This window comes from Gymnoscopelus braueri (assembly GCF_963280865.1).
Source record: "Gymnoscopelus braueri genome assembly, contig: SCAFFOLD_83, whole genome shotgun sequence".
Taxonomy (NCBI): domain Eukaryota; kingdom Metazoa; phylum Chordata; class Actinopteri; order Myctophiformes; family Myctophidae; genus Gymnoscopelus; species Gymnoscopelus braueri.
Genome location: NW_027660741.1, coordinates 126,104 through 151,309, shown reverse-complemented (window position 1 = coordinate 151,309; position 25,206 = coordinate 126,104). Strand labels below are relative to the sequence as shown.

General features: G+C 41.3%; 1 protein-coding gene across 1 annotated transcript in view; it reads right to left on the bottom strand.

Moving 5' to 3' along the window:
* Positions 1-23,915, bottom strand: part of LOC308081226 (uncharacterized protein) — a gene marked incomplete at its 3' end in the record, with an annotated part of 65,600 nt that extends 41,685 nt beyond the window's left edge. The window contains exons 1-5 of the mRNA XM_080457615.1: positions 23,794-23,915; positions 4,044-4,142; positions 3,724-3,789; positions 3,464-3,562; positions 1,776-1,841 (exon numbers count right to left, since the gene is read on the bottom strand). Of these exons, the coding sequence (XP_080313741.1) occupies positions 1,776-1,841; positions 3,464-3,562; positions 3,724-3,789; positions 4,044-4,123 (311 nt within the window). The 5' untranslated portion in view covers positions 4,124-4,142; positions 23,794-23,915. The remainder of the gene's footprint in view (positions 1-1,775; positions 1,842-3,463; positions 3,563-3,723; positions 3,790-4,043; positions 4,143-23,793) is intronic.
* Positions 23,916-25,206: the final 1,291 nt, after the last annotated feature.

Below are 25,206 nucleotides of genomic sequence, written 5' to 3'. Positions count from 1 at the left end.
CATGGACCACCAGGACCACTGGGGATAGATGCTCTGAGCCTTTCATAGCCTCAGCAGAGGCTATATGCTTTTCCCCCCACTTCCTCTCCTGCGGCTTGCCTCAGGATAGTGAGGTTGCTGCACGCCCAGGTACTATTGGTGTTGCCGAATTGGCCACAGAGACCATGGATGAGAGAGATCTACGAGATGCTGGAGGGCCAGCCATGGCGTCTTCCAGTCAGACTTGACTTGCTGTCCCAGGTGTAGGGCAGGATATGGCACCCGAAGCCTCAGATGATGAGGCTTCGTGTGTGGCCCTTGGGAGGCGGCGTTTGTACACGCTTGATGTAGACTTGGTGGTGGGATTGGCTGGTGTCCCAATGTACTTCACCTGAGTTTATTTACTTTACAGTTAAATATGAGCACCCTTGGTTTGTTTCCCTTGATTGGAACATTTCAGTTTGGTATTAACCTGGAGAATGTTTTGTAAACATGACTTTCAGTTGACGATACAGTGCTTGAACTCTGTTGTATTCTGCTGTATTACTGTGATGAGGTTTACTCCTCCTTTATGGCTAACTTATGTTGTCACATAGTTACAGGTTCACTTTTCATTCATAAAACCGTGTTTACATACGTAAACATACGTTTTACGACCAGCTGGCAGACGTCCAGATTCATCCTGACATACGCCCAGTTATCTGCACATTTCAGGGATATACACACCCCTTTGTGAATTGCACGTCAGTTTTAGCTTAAAATACACCCTCTTTTAGGAACTTTATTAACTCATTGACTGCCAGAGTTAAAACCTCGTTCATAGCAGCCCTTGCCAGCGATTTTCGTGTTTTTTTGTTTCGTTATTTTGTTATTTAATTCACATCTAGAAAGTCTAGCTTGACACTTGAATCGTTTTGATCGTTCCACACCTAGAGAGCAGCACATACCAAGCTTGATCGCCTCTCGATCACACTCGCCCCCTCCCAGACCCACTCACACAGTGAAACACATGAACCGGAAGTGAAATGTCTCAGATTCTGTTATCGGCGAAAATTACTTTGTGATACACAACGGGGATGACTGTTCGTCACCCAGACCATAGATTATAGGAGGGGAGGTCTCCGATCGTTTTTCATAGCGTGTGAAAACCCGTTTGTTTCCCTATTATGGTCGAAAATGACTGGGGGGAAAAATGTAAAACCGAAAACGGAACCCAAGTCATGGAACCGGATGCAGTGGTGGTTGAAGTAAGTGGAACATGAAACTTAGCCTGATTCATAACAGAATAGCGTGATCAGAGCATAAAGATCAATAAAGACCATAGATCGCATTAACGCGATCCTGGCGGCCAAGCGCGCTATTTATTAGATCGCGTTAATGCGATAATGGCGGCCAATGAGTTAACACCTTATTTACAACCAGCCTAGTGAATCCAGCCCAATGATGTTACCTTGAGTCTGGAGACTCTGTTCCCTCCTCCACTCTCTCCCCAGAGACACTCATCTTCTGGACTTTAACACATCTATGGTGCACACACATGGTGTCCAAACTGACATTTATTTATTTTTATCTCCATTATGTTAATATGTATATTTTAAGTTATTTGCTTTAAAGCAGGTTAGGCTTAATAGAATACATTTCTGATGAAAATGTATTGAACTAACATTACTTTAAAGAGGTGGTGCCATGGTTTTGCACTTTTTCTGTTTTTCATGTGTCTATGAGGTTGATAGAACTTCATTACACCCCCTGGTGGTTAGGGGGGGAAAACATCTTTAAAGTTTATAGTTTCTTACTGTGTCTGGGAGTCTGGTTCATTGCTGTGTTCTGGAGACTCTGGTGTCTGTCTCTGGTCGTCACTTCTGGAATCATATCAATCACACAACACTCTGTTTCTGACTCATATATTCCTGATGAACAATCCTTAATAACATGAACTAACATTAAAGTTTAAAGTGATTTTACTCTGTCTGAGGGGCTATGTTTATTACTGAATGTTTGAGAACTTCTAAACCAGTCACTCTTCTAGAACTCTGTCTAATGGCTCCTATATTCAGTCATAAGCTTCACAAAATGTTATTTATCTTTTGACTAAAATATAAAACAATGACACTGCAGTCGACACACAAGTCTAATATATTAGGATCCTCTCACACTGTGTTCTACAGCAAGAGTTCTTAAACCTTTGTTATACCACGACCCCATTTTATGGGGGAAATGTTTGGGCGACCAGACACTTTATTTGTAGTGCAATTTCAAAGTGGAAATAAAGAATATCTTAAAATAAAAGCATACATTTCCCTTTATAATCCAATTAGAATCTCAATGCTTTATTATTTTATACAATATATTGTGGTGGACACCATAGAGTTAATAATAGGTGGACACTAGATGGAGGTATCTCACCTCAGAATGGATCGGTGGGGTGGTAATGGGAGGAGATTTGGAAGTGATATGAGAATCAGAATCAGTTTTATTGTCACATCACAGGTTTACAAGGTAAAAAAGTGGGTGAAATTCGTTTTTGTACATCGTTCCCATCGCAACGTTAATTTCCATAGAAAGAAGAGGGGGGGGGGGAGAAGAAGAGGGGTGGGGGGCAAGTGGGAAGGAGATCAAAACAAGAGAGCAACAGAAGGCCAGACAAGTTATCTACATATTTACAAAGTACCTGAGATAATAAAAAACTAAGGTGCCTGAGCATAGCAGCAATGTATGTATACTGTGCATGTTATACTTATACTGTGCATGATATACATATGGACGTTAAGGTGCTTAGAGAAAAAAAAGCACAATAAAAAAGACAAAAAAAGTCAGTGCGTTATACATGGGATATGAGGAAGTGAATTACCCTGTGTGTCTTGATGCATTTGTTTGGAAGTAAAGATCAGAGACTCCATACTCCGTCTGTTCGTCTCATTCTCACCAACTTCCACAATATAATTATATAGGCTTCTTCATAGGACTGGTTTATTTAAAGATGTATATAAAATTATATATTATATATAAAATATTTATATATATATTTGAATATTAAAAATAATAAATCTCAATGCTTTATTCTTTTTAATATTCGAATATATTTGAATATATTAAATAATATATAATTATGTAAAATGATTTATAGTTATACAATAAAAGATACTCAGTAATTTATGTTAATTAGAGGAATATTAGGCTACAACTTCTTACTGCACGTCCGAGAAAAAGATACACCTCGCCGAGTAACCTGGCTAATGGCCATCGACGTTGGCCCTGTAGTTTGTCCTCTTACGTTGAATATAAACTCCACTAGTATATCAGTGTGATTTGCAAGTGGAAATACCTCTTCATTTTCACTGGTTTTAAGCTTTAGCTTTTTTGTCAGAACCTCCGAGCATAGTCCACATCGGCACTGATCATTTTCATAACATGAGCATGACCCCCTTACTTTAGTATTAATGGAATCATCACAGTAGACTTCCAGTAGAAACAGTGATCTTACCTTGAGTCTGGTGGTTTGTCTTCATTGCTGGCTGCTGGAGACTCTGTTCCCTCCTTCACTCTCTCCCCAGAGACACTCATCTTCTGGACTTCAACACATCTATGGTGCACACACATGGTGTCCAAACTGACATTTATTTGTTTTTGTCCCCATTATCTGTATATTTTTAAGTTATTTGCTTTAAAGCAGGTTAGGCTTCATAGAATACATTTCTGATGAAAATGTATTGAACTAACATTACTTAACTTAACATTACTTACTTTGTCTGGGAGTCTGGTTCATTGCTGTGTTCTGGAGACTCTGGTGTCTGTCTCTGGTCGTCACTTCTGGAATCATATCAATCACACAACACTCTGTTTCTGACTCATATATTCCTGATGAAGAATCCTTAATAACATGAACTAACATTAAAGTTTAAAGTGATTTTACTCTGTCTGAGGGGCTGGTTCATTACTGAATGTTTTAGAATGTCAAATGAAATTGACACTGCAGTCGACACACAACTCTGGCTTGTAAACAGAACATATTATGATCCTCTCACACTGTGTTCTACAACTTCCAGAAGAAACAGTGATGTTACCTTGAGTCTGGTGGTTTGTCTTCATTGTTGGCTGCTGGAGACTCTGTTCCCTCCTCCACTCTGTCCCCAGAGACACTCATCTTCTGGACTTTAACACATCTATGATGCACAGCAGAGAAGACACACATAAGACAAACTGTGTCAGTGGAAGGGCTTTGATCAACAACTTTGATCTCTATCATGCTGTAACCTGGCATCCCGTTTGGAGTTTAAGGACATCTATAAGGCAGAGCAGGGCGACCACAGATACAAGCTAGGACACACACACACACACACACACACACACACACACACACACACACACACACACACACACACACACACACACACACACACACACACACACACACACACACACACACACACACACACACAGGTTAGGGTTGAAAATAGCAACATCTCTGCTCAACACTTCTGATTCGCTTGTCCTCATGTTCTGTTTTAATTGTGATGTTTGATGTGAGGATTGACATCAGATCATAATTAATACTGCTGTAGTAACGTAGCAGGCAGATTATTTGTTTGTAGGCTACTTAAGGAAAACAATAACCAGCAGTTAACAGTAATTCACTCCCCATCAGATGCCCAATGAGAGAAGAGAACTGCCTGATCTAAAGAAATTTGATTTGATTGGCCCATGAATTGCCAATAGCATGTCATTTAAAATGCTTAAATATCACATCTGTACTAGAGATGGGCGATTTTATCGATATGGCGATATATCACGATATTTTATTTCCCGATACTGTATCGATACTCGGGCCGCCGTATCGCGATCATTTTTGCGAGATTTTTTTTTTTTTTAATTAAATATTTTTTTATTTATTTTTTGTTGATTTTTTTTGGGAAAAAAGATTTTCACAAATGTTCATGATTTTTCAACCGCAGGGGGAAAGAAAGGCTGTTCCATGTTGTTATAGCAGCCAGTTTGTTTGTTTGTTATATAGTCTCCATGCATAGAAACCATGGTAGAAGTGCAGTGACTGACTACAGTCCTGACTCCTGACACTCCGCTGCCTCTAGATGTCGCACTCGCTAGTTCTCCTTCCCATTCAGTGAGGACTCTTCATCATCATCATCGTCATCAGTAGGAGACAAAGACAACATGGCGGCGAACGAAAACAACAACAACTTAAGAGCAGCGCCTTCAGCTTTTAAAGCTGATGTTTGGGTGCACTTTGGTTTCAAAGAAAAAGGAGGAAGCAAGGACTTGGACAAAAGTAACGCGGTCTGCAAGCTTTGTGAAACTGCGGTGAAATATTCAGGAAACACGACCAACTTGAGATCTCACTGAAAACGACACCATTCTGATGTATTAAGACAACCACTGCAGCCAGCGAAACGTAAGGACCCAAAGCAGACTACGCTGGATGGATCCAACATGCTTCCACCTGGCTCCTTTCGTGCACAGAAGATTACAGAGTCAATTGTGCATTTCATTTGTAAAGATCTGCGGCCTTACAGCGTCGTTGAAAACCGCGGATTCAGGCTCATGGTGAATACTTTGAATCCCCGCTATGCGATCCCGACTCGCAAACATATGACGGAGGAAGCCGTGCCTAACATGTACGATGAGGTGAAGATTAAAGTGAAAACATCTCTGAGCTCTGCAGAGAGAGTGGCATTAACGTGTGACGGGTGGACATCACGAGCCGTCCAATCGTACGTTACGATTACGTCCCACCACATCTCCCAGGACTGGAAGCTGGTTTCACACGTTTTGCAGACGAGGGTAATGGTCGAGAGACATACCGGCCCTAACATCTCTGAGTTACTTAAAGAAGCAATGAAGGAATGGGGCATAGAAGAAAAGGACCCAGTCATCGTCACAGATAATGCGTCCAACATGACCAACGCAGCGCAGATGGCCGGTATGTTGCACGTTAAATGTTTTGCTCACACCCTGAATCTAGCTGCACAGTGCGCACTGAAGCTCCCAACAGTCGCACGCTTGCTGGGGAGAGTGAGACGTATAACCAGCTTCTTCAGACGCAGCGCCAACGCCACCCATGTTCTGCAGCTAAAACAAGAGCAGCTCGATCTGGACGACCACAAGCTGCTGACTGACGTTGCTACCAGATGGAACAGTGCCCACGACATGCTAGAGCGTTTCCTGTATCAGCAGCCGGCCATCACAGCAGCCCTCCTCTCAGCAGAGGTTAGGAAGAGTGAGAAGGACATCTGCACCCTCAGTGAGTCAGACGTAACATCTGCTGAAGAAATTGTTGCCGCTATGAAGCCCATGAAGGTAGCTACACTTGTCATGTCGGCGGAGGACAGCCCAACACTATCAGTTCTGGCACCCCTCCATGCACAGCTGATTCATGATGTAGTGAACCCCACTGATTCTCCCATGACAATGGATATAAAAAATGCCATATGCACGGATCTTAAGAAGAGGTACCAAGACCAGCAGAAGGAGAGTCTCTACATGGCCACAGCTATCGATACAAGGTTTAAGTTTATGCCCTTCCTTTCTGATGATGAACGCCAGGACGTCTGTGAGAGAGTCATCACAGAAGCTGCAAGGAGCCAGGACGCATTTCGGGTAAGTTAAAACTACCAAAGCTAGCTAGCTACTGTATGCTATTAAACTGACTGCTTTGTAAAGTTTGTAGTCAATACAATACAATTTTTTTAAAGTAACTACCATTTTCACTTGACATAGAAACAAGGTGAAAGTTAGTCCAATACAATCATCAATACAAATATTTTGATTTTAAAATGGTTAAAAGGCATAAATAAATTCATAGATAAATGTAAACGATTTAAATGTGAAAGTTTAAAAAGCCTAAAAACAGAATGATAGTAAAAATATTTATAGTTATTAAAACATTGACATCCATGTTACATAATGTAATGTTGCAGTATTGCATTTTTGGGGCTCAAAATTGTTACTGATTCACTAATTCACAGTTAAAACGCTAATTTAATATGGTGTGTGTGTGTGTGTGTGTGTGTGTGTGTGTGTGTGTGTGTGTATTGCTGTTTTTCAGCAGAGAGAGACTGGAGTGGCGACAGGAGAGGCTGAGGTGGAGGAGGAGGAGGAGGAGGAGGAGGAGGAGGGGGGCAATGAAGAAGCTCCTGTGCGTGTGCAGGATGCCATCGCTGCAGCCCCAGCCAAGAGAGGTTACTGCAATCTAGCTGACCTACTTGGTGAAGCATATGCTACTGCTCCTGCAAAGAAGCTGAAATCCACACTGGACCAGGCAGCAGAGGAGATGGCAAGATACATGGAGGCGCCCCCCTTGCAGTATTGCAACATTAGGTTAATTTCCACATTGAATAGCCCCAAAGTTACCCAGCTCCAAGATAAGTTGGATAGTTTTATGTAAGTTCCACAAGAGTTCATATCAAACAAAGTATAATGGACACTTGCAAACATCTTTTGAGTTAGACCACTACTACATGGTCATGGTTACATTGCTTTAATTTGTTTATTTTATAGCATACTTATTACTTACTACCTCACTGCTTCAGTGTCGTCACTGTCGTGACAGTTTTATTGATTTTGTTCATATAATGCACAAATTGTTTTCACTACTTTTTTATACATTTGAAGTTCTATGTGTGTGTGCTTACTAGACTAGTGCTTAGTGACAGAATAGAATATGTATGCATATGCCTGTGCCATTTATTTCTCTCTACATACATTTGATTTACATGAGAGATTCGAGAATACTTATGTTACAGAACAATAAGAATAACTTTTTGCACAATGAACGAACGCACATGTGCTGTGCAGTGCACTTTATTATTTTTGTATTAATTAATGACTTGACTGCAGTGTGCAGTCACTCACAGTGCAGAGTGCACTTTATTTTTGTATTAATGACTGCAGAGTGCAGACAGTCAGTGAGTGTGCAGTCAGTGCACATATTTTTTTGTATTGATTATGGCTGCAGTGTCAGTACACTACAGTGCACTTTATTTTTGTATTGACTGCAGACACTCCAGACACATACTGACCACCTATGTGGTGACCACCTATGTGGTCAGTATGTGTCTGTGATGTCTCTGATGTACCAAGACATCACAGACACATACTGACCACCTATGTGGTCAGTATGTGTCTGTGATGTCTCTGATGTACCAAGACATCACAGACACATACTGACCACAGATCACAATCACCCAAAGAGAGTGTTAAAACATGACTAATGACTAAAGACTCCATATCTGCTGGATGAAGTACAACAATGTGCAAACACAGCAGCAAGATGTGTGAGCTGTTGGAATAATACCTTAAACACAATTAATGTGTGTGTGTGTGTGTGTGTGTGTGTGTGTGTGTGTGTGTGTGTGTGCAGGGGTTGACACTAGCGGTTGCCTGACTGCACGTAGCAGGTAAAGAACACTTGCAGGTGGAGTTTGCTTTCGGCCCGACCAGGCAAGTTGGCGTTTGAGCGGGGACGCAACCATCTTTATAAACACAACACCAGATTTCAGTCTGAACACCTGAACGTGGCCAGAGCGCTCTGCACGCACACACACACACACACACACACACACACACACACACACACACACACACACACACACACACACACACACACACACAGTGTTGTTTGAATTTCAGCTCATTCAAGCCTTCTTTCCCAGTGTCACTGTGCGAGGCAGAGAGGTGTAGGACCCAAGCACAGACAGTGAGGCAGAACGGTTCAGATGCAGGGGATTCATTAAACAGAGAATGGACAAAGGGAAAACACTAGGAAACTAACAGTGGGAAGTAAAGCTCTAGGATACAGACAGACACTAAGAATAAGGACTGAACACAGTGACTGCGTTCAACAAACCAACAGTGAACTGAAGACACAAGGGCATATGAATAGACACAGGCTAACTAGACACAGGTGAACTCAACAGACAATCAACACTGGGATAGGCTGGGGGACCAACAGGACACAGGTGATTGGCTGGGGGACCAACAGGACACAGCTGGAGAAAACTAGTAATTACAGGGAGGTGTGACAAGACAGGTAACAGGAACTAGACAAAACAGGAAACACTAGGACATCACTACATAATAAAAGTACACAAAGGTAAAGTAAAAAACATACTAATAAACAAGGAACATATGAAAACACAGCAGGAACACAGAACAAGTCCAAACACAGCAGGAACACAGAACTAGAGATGCGCCGATACCGATATGACTTAATTCACGTATCGGACATAGAACATGACGTAACTGATCCACGTTCCGATAAAAAATAAAAGTAACAAAAAAAAAAGTCTCTGGTTTATAAATATATAAAATAATCGTTTTAGCATATAGTATTATTCAATAAAACGATCCCACAATCTTATCCAGCAAACTTTTTTTCATCGCTGCTTCTCTCACTGCTTCGCAGCATGGGAAGCCTGTAGACTGAACACCAAAAACGCTCGTCCAAAAACACAGTCGCCCCGGGGCAAATCCGGCGGTATTACTAAACGTAACCTCAGTGTTACGTCTCGCTCCCCCTCGCCTCCACATCCTGCTGCTGTGGCCTCTCTGTACTACTCGCTGCCCGTTGTGATTGGAACGAGCCTGCGCTTCACAGCGCGTTCCTCCATGGCTTGGGTGATGCTACGAAGGACGCCCTAGCTGAGAGGGTGAGACCCTCCACTCTGAACCAGCTCATCTCACTCTCCGTTTCCATTGATGAGCGCCGCCGCGAACGTAAGCGTGAGAAGGCGTCCCAGCATCATGTTGCTACCAAGCCATCTTCCGCCACCCTGTCCAGTCTCACTCGGCCTGTGCAGGTTCCATCTGCCTTCCCTGGTTCCTCAGGAGAAGACTCCATGCAACTGGGCCGAATCCGTGTGACTCCCAGGGGCTGCTTATCTCCAGCTGAGCGTGAGCACCGCAGACTACATAGACTCTGTAGGTATTGCGCCAGCTCAGCGCACAGTGTTCACTCCTGTCCAATTTTGCTCTCCAGAGTGTCCTCTTCTCGGGCACAAGGGGGAGTAGTTTCGCCCACTCTGGGTTTTCGGGTGAGTCGCCTCGTCACTTCCCAGCCCCTCAACAGTGTTGCCAGATTCCCTGTCACACTCGCCTGGCAGGGGCAGACACTCACCATTCCAGCTCTTATCGACTCTGGGGCCGATGAGAGCTTTGTTGACCTCCAGTATGCTCAGAAGGTGGGACTCCCGGTCTCTGCTCTGATGAGACCTCTCTCTGCCTTCGCTCTGAACGGTCACACCATGGGTCCCATCACACATCGGACCCAACCCCTTTCCCTCACTGTCTCGGGAGATCACGTGGAGAACATCCGCCCCTACGTCATTCACTCCCCGTTCATCCTGGGCAGACCCTGGTTGGAGCTTCACACCCCCCACGTCTGCTGGAGTTCTGGGCGCACTCACCTGGAGCGCCGCCTGCCAGGTCTGTTGCCTTCGGCCCGCCCCGACCTCCGCCCAAGCTGAAGGTTCTTCTGCCCGGGTCCCTCCCCAGCCGAGGGGTCATCGTCAGCGTCGGGCTCACCCCAACGTCCCCCGTCAGTCGCCAGGTGGCGATCCTTGGAGGGGGGTCCTGTTACGTCTCGCTCCCCCTCACCTCCACATCCTGCTGCTGTGGCCTCTCTGTACTCATCAGCACCACCCAGAGGGCTCAACAGCACACTTTCAGCACACCTGCCTCCAGTCCCCAATCTCCTCACCTGCCCTGCATTGGCAATCACCCCAGAGGCTGGCCAGCATGCAGCTCAGTGCCAGATCTTAACCATTCCACTCGTATGGTAAAGTATAGCTTGCTGACTAGTTTCCCAGTTTAGTAGAGCTCTTAGCCTGTTCACCTTACACAGTGGCAGCGCACACTTTCATTGTGAATTTATATCTGACCCTGCTTCTCCTCTCCTCTCCAGTTTCCCGGGATCCCGAGCTGAGTTGGAGCAGCCATCGGAGCCTACACCCCTCTTCCCCCCGTTGCTGTTGAGCTTATTGTTAATAAACTCGCCCAAGTGGGCTTTAATCCTCCATTTTGCCTCCTCCTTGCTGTGCACTTGGGTCACACTCACCATCCCTAACACTCAGTAAACTATGCCTAACCTAACCTTATTCCTAAACATAACCTTAGTAAAACGGTGCAAAAACCTAAACTTATTTCTAACCTTATCCTCAGTAAAACAAATACAAGAACCGCTGGTCTGCGATAAAACAATGGGGCCATGAGTTTTGGGGCGAGTCTTCCGCTTACCTACAGACGCGCAGTGGCCCCGCTCAAGGAAGTGTTTTAGTTTGGTGGAGCCGGCACAAAAAAAATAAACATGTCCTTAATTTGGAGATATTTTACAATTGAGACGCCAAAAAGCAGCACAGCAAAGTGCAATGTATGTGAAGCCAATGTTCCGAGGGGTGGACAAAGTATTTCATCGTTTAATACCACCAATTTGGGCAAGCATCTACAAAAACACCACAAGAAAGAACACGAGGAGCTGGAGCAAGCTAAACGAGAAAAACAATGCACACAGCAGAAGATCCCTGATGCTTTCAAGAAGCGTGAAAAACTTTCTGCAGACGCCCCGAAGGCTAAAGGAATCACAGAGAAGGTGCTCAATTTCATTGCGCTGGATGATCAGCCTCTCTCTGTTGTTGATAATGTTGGCTTTCGCAGCCTGATCGAACACCTTGAGCCAAAATATAATATCCCGTCCAGGAAATACATATCAGAGACTGCTTTACCAGAACTATACGACAGAGTGTCGTCGCGGTTAGCAGTTCAGTTAAAAGATGTTAAAAATATGAGTTTCACTACTGACATCTGGTCCTCTGACGTTAGCCCAATGTCGCTAATACGTCTCACTGAATATTGGGTGAGTGTGGAGAATTATGCTTTTAACAGCGCGGTGCTGCAGGTTAAAGAGTGCAGGGGCTCACACACCAGCGAGTTGATTAAAACCACAATGAAGGAGATGCTGGATAACTGGAAGATCCCACTGGCTAAAGTACACGTAATTTTGCGAGACAACGCAAGTAACATGAAAAAGGCGATGGATGAGGTGCCGGTTGATAGTTTGGCCTGCTTGGCACACACACTGCAGCTAGTTGTTCTCGAGGGGATTCTCTCCCAGCGCAGTGTACATGATGCCCTCGCCAATGCAAGGAGAATAGTGACTAATTTCAAACATTCTCAAGATGCACAGTCCCGCTTTGAAGACGTTCAATTAGAGCTACAGCAGGACACAAAACGTCTTCAGCAAGACGTTCAGTCAATGTGGAACAGCTCGCTGTATATGATAAAAAGCCTACTGGAACAGAAACGAGCCCTCTGTGCATATCAAGCGGACCACAACCTGCCAGCAACACTGTCAGCCAACGAGTGGTCATTGTTGGAAAAAACAGTGACAGTACTGGAACCCTTCGAGGAGATAACAAAGAACATCAGCTCAGCGACCTCCACTGCAGCCGATGTGATCTTCTGGTGTTGTTTTAATTGGGTTAATCCATGTCCAAGATGATACCTGCCTGATAACTTTTAAAAAAAGCCACAATGAGAGATGTGGTTTATTTTGTTTACACTACAGTGGTTGCTGCTAAAACAGACCTACAGTTTTATTTATTTTTTATTTTTTTACTGTTATTGCACTTTAAAATATTATTAAAAAAAAAAAGGAGTAGCCACTTTTTTTGCATTTGCCAATTAAATATTTGCACTGCCAGGCACTTGTTTAACTATTTTAAAAAGCCACAATGAGATGTAGAAAAAACGTTGCGACTATTTAACTCTACTATACCGGTGGGCGTGAGCGTGAGACGAGTACGGCATGTGTCCCACCCCAATTGAACGGTAATAAAAAAAAAATACCTATCATTTTATAATGGACAATTTACTTTTCGGGCAAGTGTACTTGCCCTACAGGCAAGTGCCTCTGAGACCTTAGTGTTGGTGTGTGTGTGTGTGTGTGTGTGTGTGTGTGTGTGTGTGTGTGTGTGTGTGTGTGTGTGTGTGTGTGTGTGTGTGTGTGTGTGTGTGTGTGTGTGTGTGTGTGTGTGTGTGCCTGTGTGTGTGTGTGCCTGACTCAAATGGGAAATACATCGATGCAAGAAAGCTCTTCCCAAAGCACAGAGTTGAACACATCAGATGTCGAAACACAACACGTGCAATGGAGCTATTGACAAGGGACCGGCTGGGCTCCCCCAGCCATATAATAATCCACACCGGCACAAACGACATATGGGTACAGGAAGACCACGAGATGGTTACATCTACCAAGGGAATGATAGAAAAAGCCACCTCAACATTCCCCAACGCAGAAGTAGTCATCTCGGCACTGCTACACAGAGGCGACGTCGAATACGACTACATCAACGCAATCAACGCACAGACTTCCAGAATCTGTGCAAGGAAGAGTAAGGTCCACTTCGCAGAACACCCAACCCTGCACAAGGGAAGCCTACACGACCAGGTACACATCCGCAAGGCTGATATCCCAACCTTTGCAAAGAGCCTGAAGGACATCGCACTCGACCGCGACTACCCTACAGACACAACACCCTACACACGCAACCACCGTGGACAACATCCTACACCCAGAGGACACCGCACTGCACACAGAGGACACTCTACTAGACGTCACCACCCCTATCAACCTAGCAGACCCTCTCCTAGACACCCCTCCGCCCCATCCAGACCCCATGCCACACAACAGGGTGGCCCACACCACTGATGTCCATCCCATACACTCTCAGCCTCACCACCGCCCACTCTCCCCCTCCCTCTCCAACCATACACATACGCACAGGCGGTGACCAGAGCCATCCTCAGCACACACAGCATCGGGCAGATGTTCAGGGAATTCTACACAGCATGGGCCCAGGGCAGAACCCCTGGAATGTAACAACAATGTGAACAATGGAGTACAAATCACTCACTATATCATCCTGGAATATACAAGGTTTGAGGTCGACTGCCCTTGGCATCAAGAGCAGAACCCCAGACTTTGCCAAAGAGATTGCAAACATAGACATCATTGTTCTACAAGAGACATGGCACAGAGGGGACGGCCCCACTGGCTGTCCTACTGGCTACAGAGAAATCGTGGTACCATCTACAAAACTGTCAGGAGTCACCCAGGGAAGGGACTCTGGAGGTATGCTAATATGGTACAAATCAGAACTAATCCACGCCATTAAGCTAGTAAAAACTGGAACTTCTTCCATCTGGCTGGAATTAAACAAGGAACTTACCACAACCGAAAAAAAATTCTACCTGTGTGCCACCTACATCCCCCCAATTGAATCCCCTTACTTTACAGAGGACTTTTTCCCCACACTAGAAGAGGATATCAGCCGTTTCCAGGCACACGGTCACATTGTAATTTGTGGAGACCTTTACTTTACTTTACTTTATTATGGATCCCCATTAGCACTTGCACTAAGCATGGCTATTCTTCCTGGGGTCCGACACACCCAAATACACATCATACAGAACGAACATAGATACAAACACAGACAAAGACAATAGTTCACCTACAAAAATTCAGAAATACATTTACAATTTTACAATTTTGTACATTTCATGATCAAAGGGAGAAAAGGGTTACCCATACATTATTATTATTGTTATTATTTCCTTTTTCTTTTCTTTTTTTCTTTTTTTTCCCAAACCATACATTTCATGATAATAACAAACAAGTCAATAAGATGTCAAAGGTTAAACACAAAATCATTAAAGTTCATGAAATATTGGAAGGTACTGTTTTACCATAATTTTGAAACCCTCTTTTGTATTGGCTTGAACAATATAACTCGGCAATGAATTCCATCTTCCAATAGCTCTATACATAACAGTTTTCTGTATAACAGATGTTTTAACTTTGGGAAAATTCAACCTTCCTTCAATTGCATGTCTTGTTTGATATTCATGATGAGTACAATGTTTTAATAACCTTTTATATAATATTTCTGGAGATTGTGTAACTTTTATGTTTCTGATGAAATTAACTAAACAATAAGTAGCCCTTTGACTAACAGACAACCATCTCAGACTGTCATGCATGTCTTTTACATTAGTTCTATAGGAGCAATTTAACGCACAACGTGCAGCTTTATTTTGAACAACTTGTAGTTTCTTAATATCGATCATTGAGGCACTAGACCAAATAACAAAACAATAATCAAGCTGTGACAGAACTAAAGTGTTTAAGACCTGTCTAATGACATCTGGTGGCAGTCCCTTAGAAATTCTTCTTGTAACTGAAACAGCCCTTCCCATTTTGCTCACAGTATTATCAACATGATGGGACCATGATAGAGTGTTGTTGAAAGTAATACCTAAAAGTTTTGTCTCTCGTACCTGGTCAATTGGAATGTTGTTTATATTCAAATTCAATTTTGGTTCAAATAACATCTGATACTTTGATCCCATTAATATAGACTTTGTCTTACCAACATTCAGTACAAGTTTATTACTCTTTACCCATTCTGTTACTAACTTTAATTCATTTTCCAAAATATTATTAATCTCATCTGTGGTCATTCCTGCAGCATATATGGTCGAGTCATCTGCATACATTGAAATTTGAGCTTTATGTAGAACTAACGGAAGATCATTTATAAAAATTGAAAACAATAGTGGTCCTAAACAACTTCCCTGAGGGACTCCACAATTAAGCCGACTGATCTTTGAAAAACTACCATTAAAGAAAACTGTCTGCTTTCTGTCACTTAAGTAACTCTCCATCCAATTTAATGCAGTGACAGTGAAACCATATTGTTTAAGCTTATCCAGTAACAACAGATGATCTATCAAATCAAACGCTGCACTAAAATCAAGTAAAACAGCCCCCACCAATCTTCCATTATCCATCTCACATTGCCAATCATCGGTCATCTGTGTCAAGGCCGTGCATGTAGAGTGACCAGGCCTATAGGCATGCTGATATTCTGTATTTAATCCATTCACATCAAAATAAAGTTGTATTTGTTGAAAGATAATTCTCTCCATTACCTTTCCTAAAGCTGGTAACAAGCTTATAGGGCGACTGTTTGTACCAGAAAATGGTGCAGCTGTATTTTTTGTAAGTGGAATGATTTTAGCTATCTTCCAAGCTTGAGGACAGATGCATTTCTCAATGCTCAAGTTAACAATATGACAAACAGGGACAGCAATGAAATTAGCAACCAAACTAAGAAATTTAACATCTAAATCGTCAACCCCTGGTGGTCTATCTTTACATTTAGTAAGCAGACACTCAACTTCATTAACGGTTACTTTTGCTAGTTTAAATTTACAGTTCTTATTATTCATTGAGTTTTTAATTAATGTAGTTGAGGGATTTATACTTGCATGTTGCTCCTAAAACAGTTGATCTTAGAATAAAAATAATCATCAAAATAATTAGCAATGTCAACTGGCTTGGTCAAATATTTTCCATCCACTTCAAGATAAGATGGGCAAGATTTTGGTTTTCTGCCCATCATGTCATTTACAACATTCCACATTTTCTTTTTATCGTTTTTCACATTTTTAATTTTGTTCTCATAAAACAATTGTTTTTTCTTTTTGTTTTGAGCTGTCACATAATTTCGTAGCTTCTTATAGATTTGCCAATCAGACTCAAAACTTGATAGGATCGCTGCTTGTTTTGCTTCATCTCTCAATCTCATTGCTTCTCTTAATTCATTATCCAACCAGGGTGATTTCAGATTTCTTACTGAGTATTTTCTAATAGGAGCATGTTTTTCAATAATTTGTAAAAATAATGTATTAAAGACTTCAAGTGCATCGTCTGGATTTTCCTTGTCCAATACTTTCTTCCAACATATGTTTTTAATATCATCTGTAAATACATCTTCATTAAATATTTTCATTGATCTCTTATAAACTATTTTTGGTCCTGATTTGGGCACCTTTGCTTTTCTTATAGCTACTATTAAATTATGATCAGTACACCCGACTGGTATGGATAATGCTTTGGAGCATAAATAACTACAGTTTGTGAATATATGATCAATGCACGTTTCACTTTTACCACCATCTCTCCTTATCCACACTCTTGTTGGTTTTTCCACTATCTGAATTAAATTACATGTTCTAGCAGTTGATTGAAGCTTCTCTTTAAGTGGGCAATTAGATGAGTTCCAGTCAATATTTGTATCACCTAAAAAATAAATTTCATGACCAAGATCACATACTTTATCTAACATAAAACAAAGTTGGTTAAGATAATCCATATTTGCACTTGGTGGTCTATATACACATCCTATAAGCAGGGGTTTTACATGTGGTAAATTAATTTGCAGCCAAATCACTTCAATATCTGCAGCCATTAAATCAGGTCTTAATTTGACTGGAATATGATTCTGTACATAAACTGCCACCCCCCCTCCATATCTATTCCTGTCCCTTCTAAAAATATTATACCCCTGAATACCCAGTACCTCATCATTAAAAGTATCATCCAGGTGGGTTTCTGATAATGCTAATACCTGTATACCCAGCAATAATAATTCTGATACTTCAATAATTTTATTTCTCAGGCTGCAGATATTAATGTGAGCTAATTTAAACCCTTTTCTTGGTAGATTAATCGTAATCATAATAAACAAAATTCAGTAAACAACTTCTTCCCTTAAGTTTGTGAACTATTAAACACATAACACACACATTCACAACCAACCATAAAAACACACACAATTTGCCATACATGCTGTAACCTGCCTTATTTCATCACCCCCCCCCCCCCCCCCCCCAACCCCTCTTAATTCTTTCAATCTAACGACAACTATTTATTCTCAGCACATTCTTGGCTATTTGATTAGTAAAAAAAAGGAAACAAAAAAAAGGATGATTATTGTATTCCAGGTCAAAAAATAACATCCTGACCTGGCAGTACAATATCCTACAATCCTACTAATCATTTGAGCAATCACTAGATTCTTTTTAATTATTTATTACTTAAATCATATTGTCTCGTCACCAAATTCTGTACACACCCAAAAAGAAAATTCATTAAAAAAAAAAAAAAAAAAAAAAAAAAGTACAAAGGAAAAAAACTTTAAATATATTGCAAAAATCAACACTTTAGATTAACTAACTACCCAGCTTAATCAAATAGTATTAATAATAATAACAATAATAATAACAAAAATAATAATCACAGCAATAGATAGAAAGGGAGTAGTTTTTTTTTTTTTTTTTCCAAGTTATCTACTTTTCCTCCCTCCTCTTTTTTTGTTTTTTGCCATATTCAACTTTAAGATAACGGAAAATAGTCTTATAATGTCTTGGTACTTGAATTACATGTTTTCGTTTGTGGACTCCTTTGTGCTGGTAATTAACCATTCTTCTTTTTCTCTAAGATAACGAAAATATTAGTCTTATAATGTCTTGGTACCTGAACTCCATTTTTTCCGTTTGTAGACTCCTTTGTGCTGGTAATTAACCATTCTTCTTTTTATCAAAAATAACGAAAATATTAGTCTTATAATGTGTTGGTACCTGAATTCATTTTTTTCCGTTTGTGAACTCCTTTGCGCTGGTAATTAACCACTCTTCTTTTCCTCTGTGACTTTTCCACGCTCTGCTTTATATAGTCCTCTCTTTTCCAAGTCTCTGGCTGCCTCTGTTGAATTTGAGTACGTTGTAAATGTTCCATCTTCATTGAAGACCTTCAATTTAGCTGGCGCAAGGATGTGCGTCTTGATGTTTTGTAGTTTCAAGGATGCCCGAATTGGTTTATACAGAGCTCTCTGTTGTCTTGTTTTATATGTATAATCATTGTCAAAATAAATCCGCTCATCCTCATACAGCACTTCTTTTTTATCCCATGCTGCTTTAAGCACTCTTTTCTTTGTGTCAAAGCTTAGGAAGGCTGCAATAATCGGTCTTGTAAAGTTTGTTTGCTCTTTGTATATGCCCATGCGGTGCGCTCTGATTATATTGGCATCACCTGGCACCTCCAAAATGTTTGTTATTAATCTTTGGAGAAACTCGGTCATATTGCTGCCTTCACTTTTTTCTTTGACATTATAGATACAGACATTATTTTGCCTGGATTTATTTTCCAAATAATCCACCTGGTCTGCCAGTTCCTCCATTCGGGTCTTGGTCTGTTTCACCTGCTTTTGATGCGTATTCTCTGCGTCATCCAGGTCGCTCACTCTCGTCTCCAGCTGGTCCACACGCTTTGCTGTTTTCTCCATGTCCTTGCGCAGATCCGCTGTTTGTTCCATAATTGTTTTAATATCCTTTTCTGTATCATGTCGGAAGGCTTTGAAGTCATTTCTGAACTCCTGGATTTCTTTAGTCAGGGAGTCTTTCAGATCCGCAAACAATTGCTGCAGCTCCCCTTTGTTTGCCATAGTAGATTCCACGTTTGCTCCTTCACCCTTCTTTTTTAGCAGTATATTCTCAGGCTTTGTTGTTTCTCCAGAGCGTAGATTCATTACTTTTTAAGGCTATTATTGTACATTGTTTGCTTTCTTATTTCCGAGTTTTACTCATTATTTTCGGGGTTGGCGAGAGAGAGGTTTCACGCTGCGGCTTCACCCTGCGGCCATCTTGTTTTGTCCTGTTCAATGCCAGAACAGGACAAGGGCCTGACACCCTCAACACACAGGGAAACAAACACTTACCAGGAGGGGGAAACATCAGCTCCCCAACATGTCCCCCGAGATACAATCACGACAAAACAACAAACAAACATGGGTCACAACTGCTACAGCTCTGTCGCTCACTGGGTCTGTACATCGTTAACGGTAGACTCCGAGGGGACTCCTTCGGTAGATATACATACAGCTCATCCCTGGGAAACAGCACGGTAGATTACTTTATCACGGACATAAACCTGGCATCGCTCAGAGCTTTCACAGTCAGCCCGCAAACACCCCTGTCAGACCACAACAGAACCACAGCTTATCTAAACAGATCAACACACAGACACAAAGAACAAACGCCAAACAAACTACATACTATAAGAAAACGTTACAAATGGAATGAACACAGCGCAGAAGCTTTCCAAAATGCTATTAGGCAAAAACAAGTCCAATCACAACTGGATCAGTTCCTAGAAAAAACCTTTGAAGAAAACAGTGAAAGTAGAAGGCCTCAATCATATATTTGAACTAACAGCCTCACTAGCAAACCTAAAAGTATCAAACAGGAAAGCCAGGAAAAATTTTGAGAATGACAAATGGTACGATAATGATTGCAATAATCTCAGGAAAAAATTAAGGAAACTATCAAACCAAAAACACAGAGACCCAGACAACCACAACACACGTCTCCAATATGGGGAAACACTGAAACAATACAAGAAAACAGTAAGAGAAAAAAGAGATCAACATGTTAGAAACCAACTGCAAGATATCGAGGATTCCATACAGACAAACAGCTTCTGGGAAAACTGGAACAGACTAAATAAGCTAAAACAGGACGAACTACCCATCCAAAATGGAGATATATGGGTGAACCATTTTTCTAGCCTCTTTGGCCCAATCGAGAAGAACAAAGAGCAAAAACAAATAAAAGATAAACTACAAAACCTAGAGTCAGCCGTAAAAGACTACCAGAATCCACTAGATTCCCAAATCAACCTAAAAGAACTACAAGACAAAATAAAAACACTTAAAACCAAGAAGGCCTGCGGGGCAGACGGTATTCTAAATGAAATGATAAAATTCACCGACCTCAAATTCCAAATAGCCATACTAAAACTCCTAAATATCGTGCTCAGCTCTGGGATCTTCCCCAGCACATGGAATCAAGGGCTGATAACGCCACTCCACAAAAGTGGAGACAAATATGTCCCAAATAACTACCGCGGGATCTGTGTAAACAGCAACCTCGGAAAGATCCTCTGCATGATCCTCAACCACAGAATTCTAAACTTCCTCACAGAAAGCAATGTCCTGAGCAAATCACAAACATACAGACACATACTTCCCACAGATTACAACCACACACGGAGATTTTGAAAACATGACCAATGACAAAAAACTCCCATATCTGCTAGGCGAAGTACAACAATGTGCAAACACAGCAGCAAGATTTGTGAGTTGCTGTGATAGGAAAAGGATATCAAACGGAACACAACCACCCTAAAGACTAATCATTGTGTATATTCCGGCGCTATACCTGCACCCAGTGATCTTGGTACATAGAAATTGATCTATTGAAGATTCTGACTTTCAAATGTACATATTTTTTGTTTTGATTGTATTGCTGTATTGTTGTATTGTGCTTTCTGCTTTGGCAATGTAAACGTATGTTTTCTCATGCCAATAAAGCCCATTGAATTGAATTGAATGTAGTGTGTGTGTGTGTGTGTGTGTGTGTGTGTGTGTGTGTGTGTGTGTGTGTGTGTGTGTGTGTGTGTGTGTGTGTGTGTGTGTGTGTGTGTGTGTGTGTGTGCGTGCGCGTGTGTTCTTGGCAGAAGTTGAGCCCTCACACACACCCAGTGACTTTACAACTTGGATTTGATGTCTAACAAGTAATCAAATCCTTTCCCGTCCAAAATGAGTTAACATTAAGACTGTAGACCAGTCAGTCGATCACACCCAGGGGGTCCCCACATGAAACAAACCAACAAACCAACATACAGTACAAGTGTATAGGCTACAGGGTATCTGCACATTTATAAAGTTACCATTTAAGGACTTTTAAGACCGTTTAATAACATTACTCCATTTCTGCGTCAAAAGTAATCAACAAACTATATTATCAGAATAGTGATATATTATTGATTCAGTTTACAATTCCAAACATACAAACATGACTCGCTTTAATTACTTCAGTATATATTTGTAGCTTAATGACTAGTATTAACATTATATTGTCTTTTTTATGTCCAATGTATTTGTATTTAAGTTCATTAAGTTAACATAAGTATAACTAAATGCATTTAAAATAAAATAAAATGTTTACTTTTCAGGATTCCAATTCAAAAATAGCACAAAAAAATGTCAAAAATAGCCGATCTACAAGCTCAAAACGTGTCGCCGTGCGAAGCGTTTTGGCTTGTAGATCGGCTATTTTTGCTACTTTTGTGTGACTAGAATGTCCTGACAGTATATGTAATGTGTTCCTCTGGTCTGGAGTGAGTGGAAACATAGTGTCCCTCTGCATCATCAGAGTTACATCACTCCTGGTGTAGAGTTCAGGTTAATGGACTTGATATTCATTCCATAAATGCTATGGTGATAATGTAAGATTCGACCAACTGGTCGGTCTCACACACACACACACACACACACACACACACACACACACACACACACACACACACACACACACACACACACACACACACACACACACACACACACACACACACACACACACACACACACACACACACACACACACACACACACATACATTGAACGTGAAAAAAGACAATGTAATTGTAATACTAGTCATTAAGCTACTTATATAGAGTGAAGCAACAGGCGGACCCTTGGCGATAGAGCTTTCAGCGTGGCAGCCCCTGACCTCTGGAACTCTCTCCCAATGGAGATTTGCCAGATGGCAACATTGGACTCCTTCAAGTCCGCACTGAAGAGACATTTATTTACTCAGGCTTTTGGCAATTAATTTGTTATTTTGTGTACTGTAAAGCGCCCTTGGGTTTCTGAAAGGCGCTATATAAATCCAAGTTATTATTATTATTATTGAAGTAATTAAAGCGGGTCATGTTTGCATGTTTAGAATCATAATAATATATCACTATTCTGATATTAACCTGTGGGCCGCATTAAGCGAAGGTGGGGGCCGCATGTGGCCCCCGGGCCGCCAGTTGCCCATGTATGGCTTTAGCACGTGTCAAGGCAGGCGGTATCGGGACATCTCTAATATCAAATATCTAAATACTGAATCAAGACACTTAAAAACTGTCTGAGGGGCTTTTTTTTTAAGTGAAATGTAACTTTAAAAAAAAAAGTGAAATATCCCTTTAAGTGGTTAAAAGATGTGCGTGAGTGTTGGTGTGAGTGTCACTAGTTTGAGGAAGTGGCTCCACAAGTAGTAACTTGTGACAGACAGACAGTCAGTGAGACAGTCAGACAGTCAGTCAGTCAGTCAGTCAGTCAGTCAGTCAGTCAGTCAGTCAGACAGACAGACAGACAGACAGACAGTCAGACAGACAGACAGACAGAATTCACCCTGACTGACTGACAGTGCATTCTGACAACTTAAACTTAGCTCTGGTCCATAGCGTTAGAAGGACTTCTCCTAGACGCTACTATGGTACTTTACATTCTTTCTCCTCACACTGCGGTAGCGCAGCCTCTCGTCTTTAGTCAAAATAAAAAATACACTTTCGCTATTCACCAAAACAAAGAGGGTTTTATGGAGCTGAGAGTCTACTCTACTTAGTGGGAACACTGTGAACCCTCCACCTCACGTCTAAAACACACTTTATGTCCAGAAAATAAATTATTTCACCGGAGGGAAGAATCTGGTCAATAGGAAAATTCCATTGACCAGATCAGTAGAGGGCGCAGTGGAGTAACCAAAAACAATGTTTCCTTCCGTTGAAATATTTTATTTTGGTCATAAAGTGTGTTTTAGACGTGAGGTGGAGGGATCAGAGTGTTCCCACTAAGTAGAGTAGACTCTCAGCTCCATAAAACCCTCTTTGTTTTGGTGAATAGCGAAAGTGTATTTTTTATTTTGACTAAAGACGAGAGGCTGCGCTACCGCGGTGTGAGGAGAAAGAATGTAAAGTATAGTAGCGTCTAGGAGAAGTCCTTCTAACGCTATGGACCAGAGCTAACTGAAAACCCATAACATACAGTTTTATTATAAACGTTATATTCTTACCAGGTTGCAGAGTGTAGTTTACGGTTGGTTGTTCAATGTAGAGTTCACTAGTTAGTAAAGTCCCGCTTTGAAGTTCATACTTAGTAATACAAGTGTTTCTATAAGTTTAAAAACAATACTGGGTTATAAAGTAAAAAAACAAAAACAAGGCGCGTCTCTTCCTGACTAGCCTGGGCAGCATTCCTTTCCGGGTTTATGATCCGGTATGATCCGGTCGGGAGCAAGCCCCCAGAGTTGCTGAGAAACATTGAAGCTGCCACCCCAGTGGCCAAAGCTGGAACTGCAGGCGGGGAGAAATACATGCGCGAGCAAAACATACTGAGAGATATTTGTATATATAGATATAAATATGTAAACATATTATACATAAACACATATGCATTTACATATACATAGGCATCTCGAGTGTATTTAATAAATATCTCGCGTTCAATCCTTGACACACGGGCTGCCGTAGAACGCAAAAAGGACACTAGTGCGCATGCTCATAACTCTATGGGGGTACAAAATCAAACCAATAATTCTACTTCCGGCAGGTTTCCGGGTGCTTCAAAACGCCACTGAGCACATTCATTGAAATGATAGCTGGGGCGGGGCAATCCGCCCTCTAGTTATATTATACCTCTATGGTCGGGAGCGACCGGATGGCGACAAACCGGAAAGACGTCTCACCCCAAAATAGGTCCGTCCTATAAAATCCTTGACGCAGCGTAGTTTAGCTTATTTTTTAAATATAAATGTGAGTGTACTTTCCGGAGACTATTTAACGTCTGTTTTATCCGTATTATCCCACGGGGAAATTCTATTCCATTTAAATAGGGATTGGGGAACCAAAACAAAGCGGCACCGCAAAACCGGATCGCGACAATCCGGAGAGAGAGAGAGAGAGAGAGAGAGAGAGAGAGAGAGAGAGAGAGAGAGAGAATAAATACCGTTATAAGAATATATAATAATACTACTCACGATGCTTTATAGAAATAATCATAGCACATTTTAAAGCATTAGCCTACATTATAATAATTTTATAATGTAGGATAAGGATATAATCACCGCTATAAATTAATGCATTAAAGTGTGATAGGTGCAGCAGAACATGGTTCCTGCATAATTTAATGCTATTTATTTCACTATTTTCACTTTAAATACAGCACCAAGTAAAGACACGTAGCGAATTAGTGATGATAATAAATATGATATGATTATTATTGATCGATTGATTGATATAAAGTGTTTCTTATAACTATAATTATGTAGGACAGGATATTATAATCGCTATAAATTAATGCATTAATGTGATTAATTAGTGATTATAATAAATATGGTATTATTATTCTAATATTTACATATCTTGACAGATCTTAACTCTAGAGTGTTCTAATGTAACCAAATGAACCCGTACGGGTCCATTTGGTT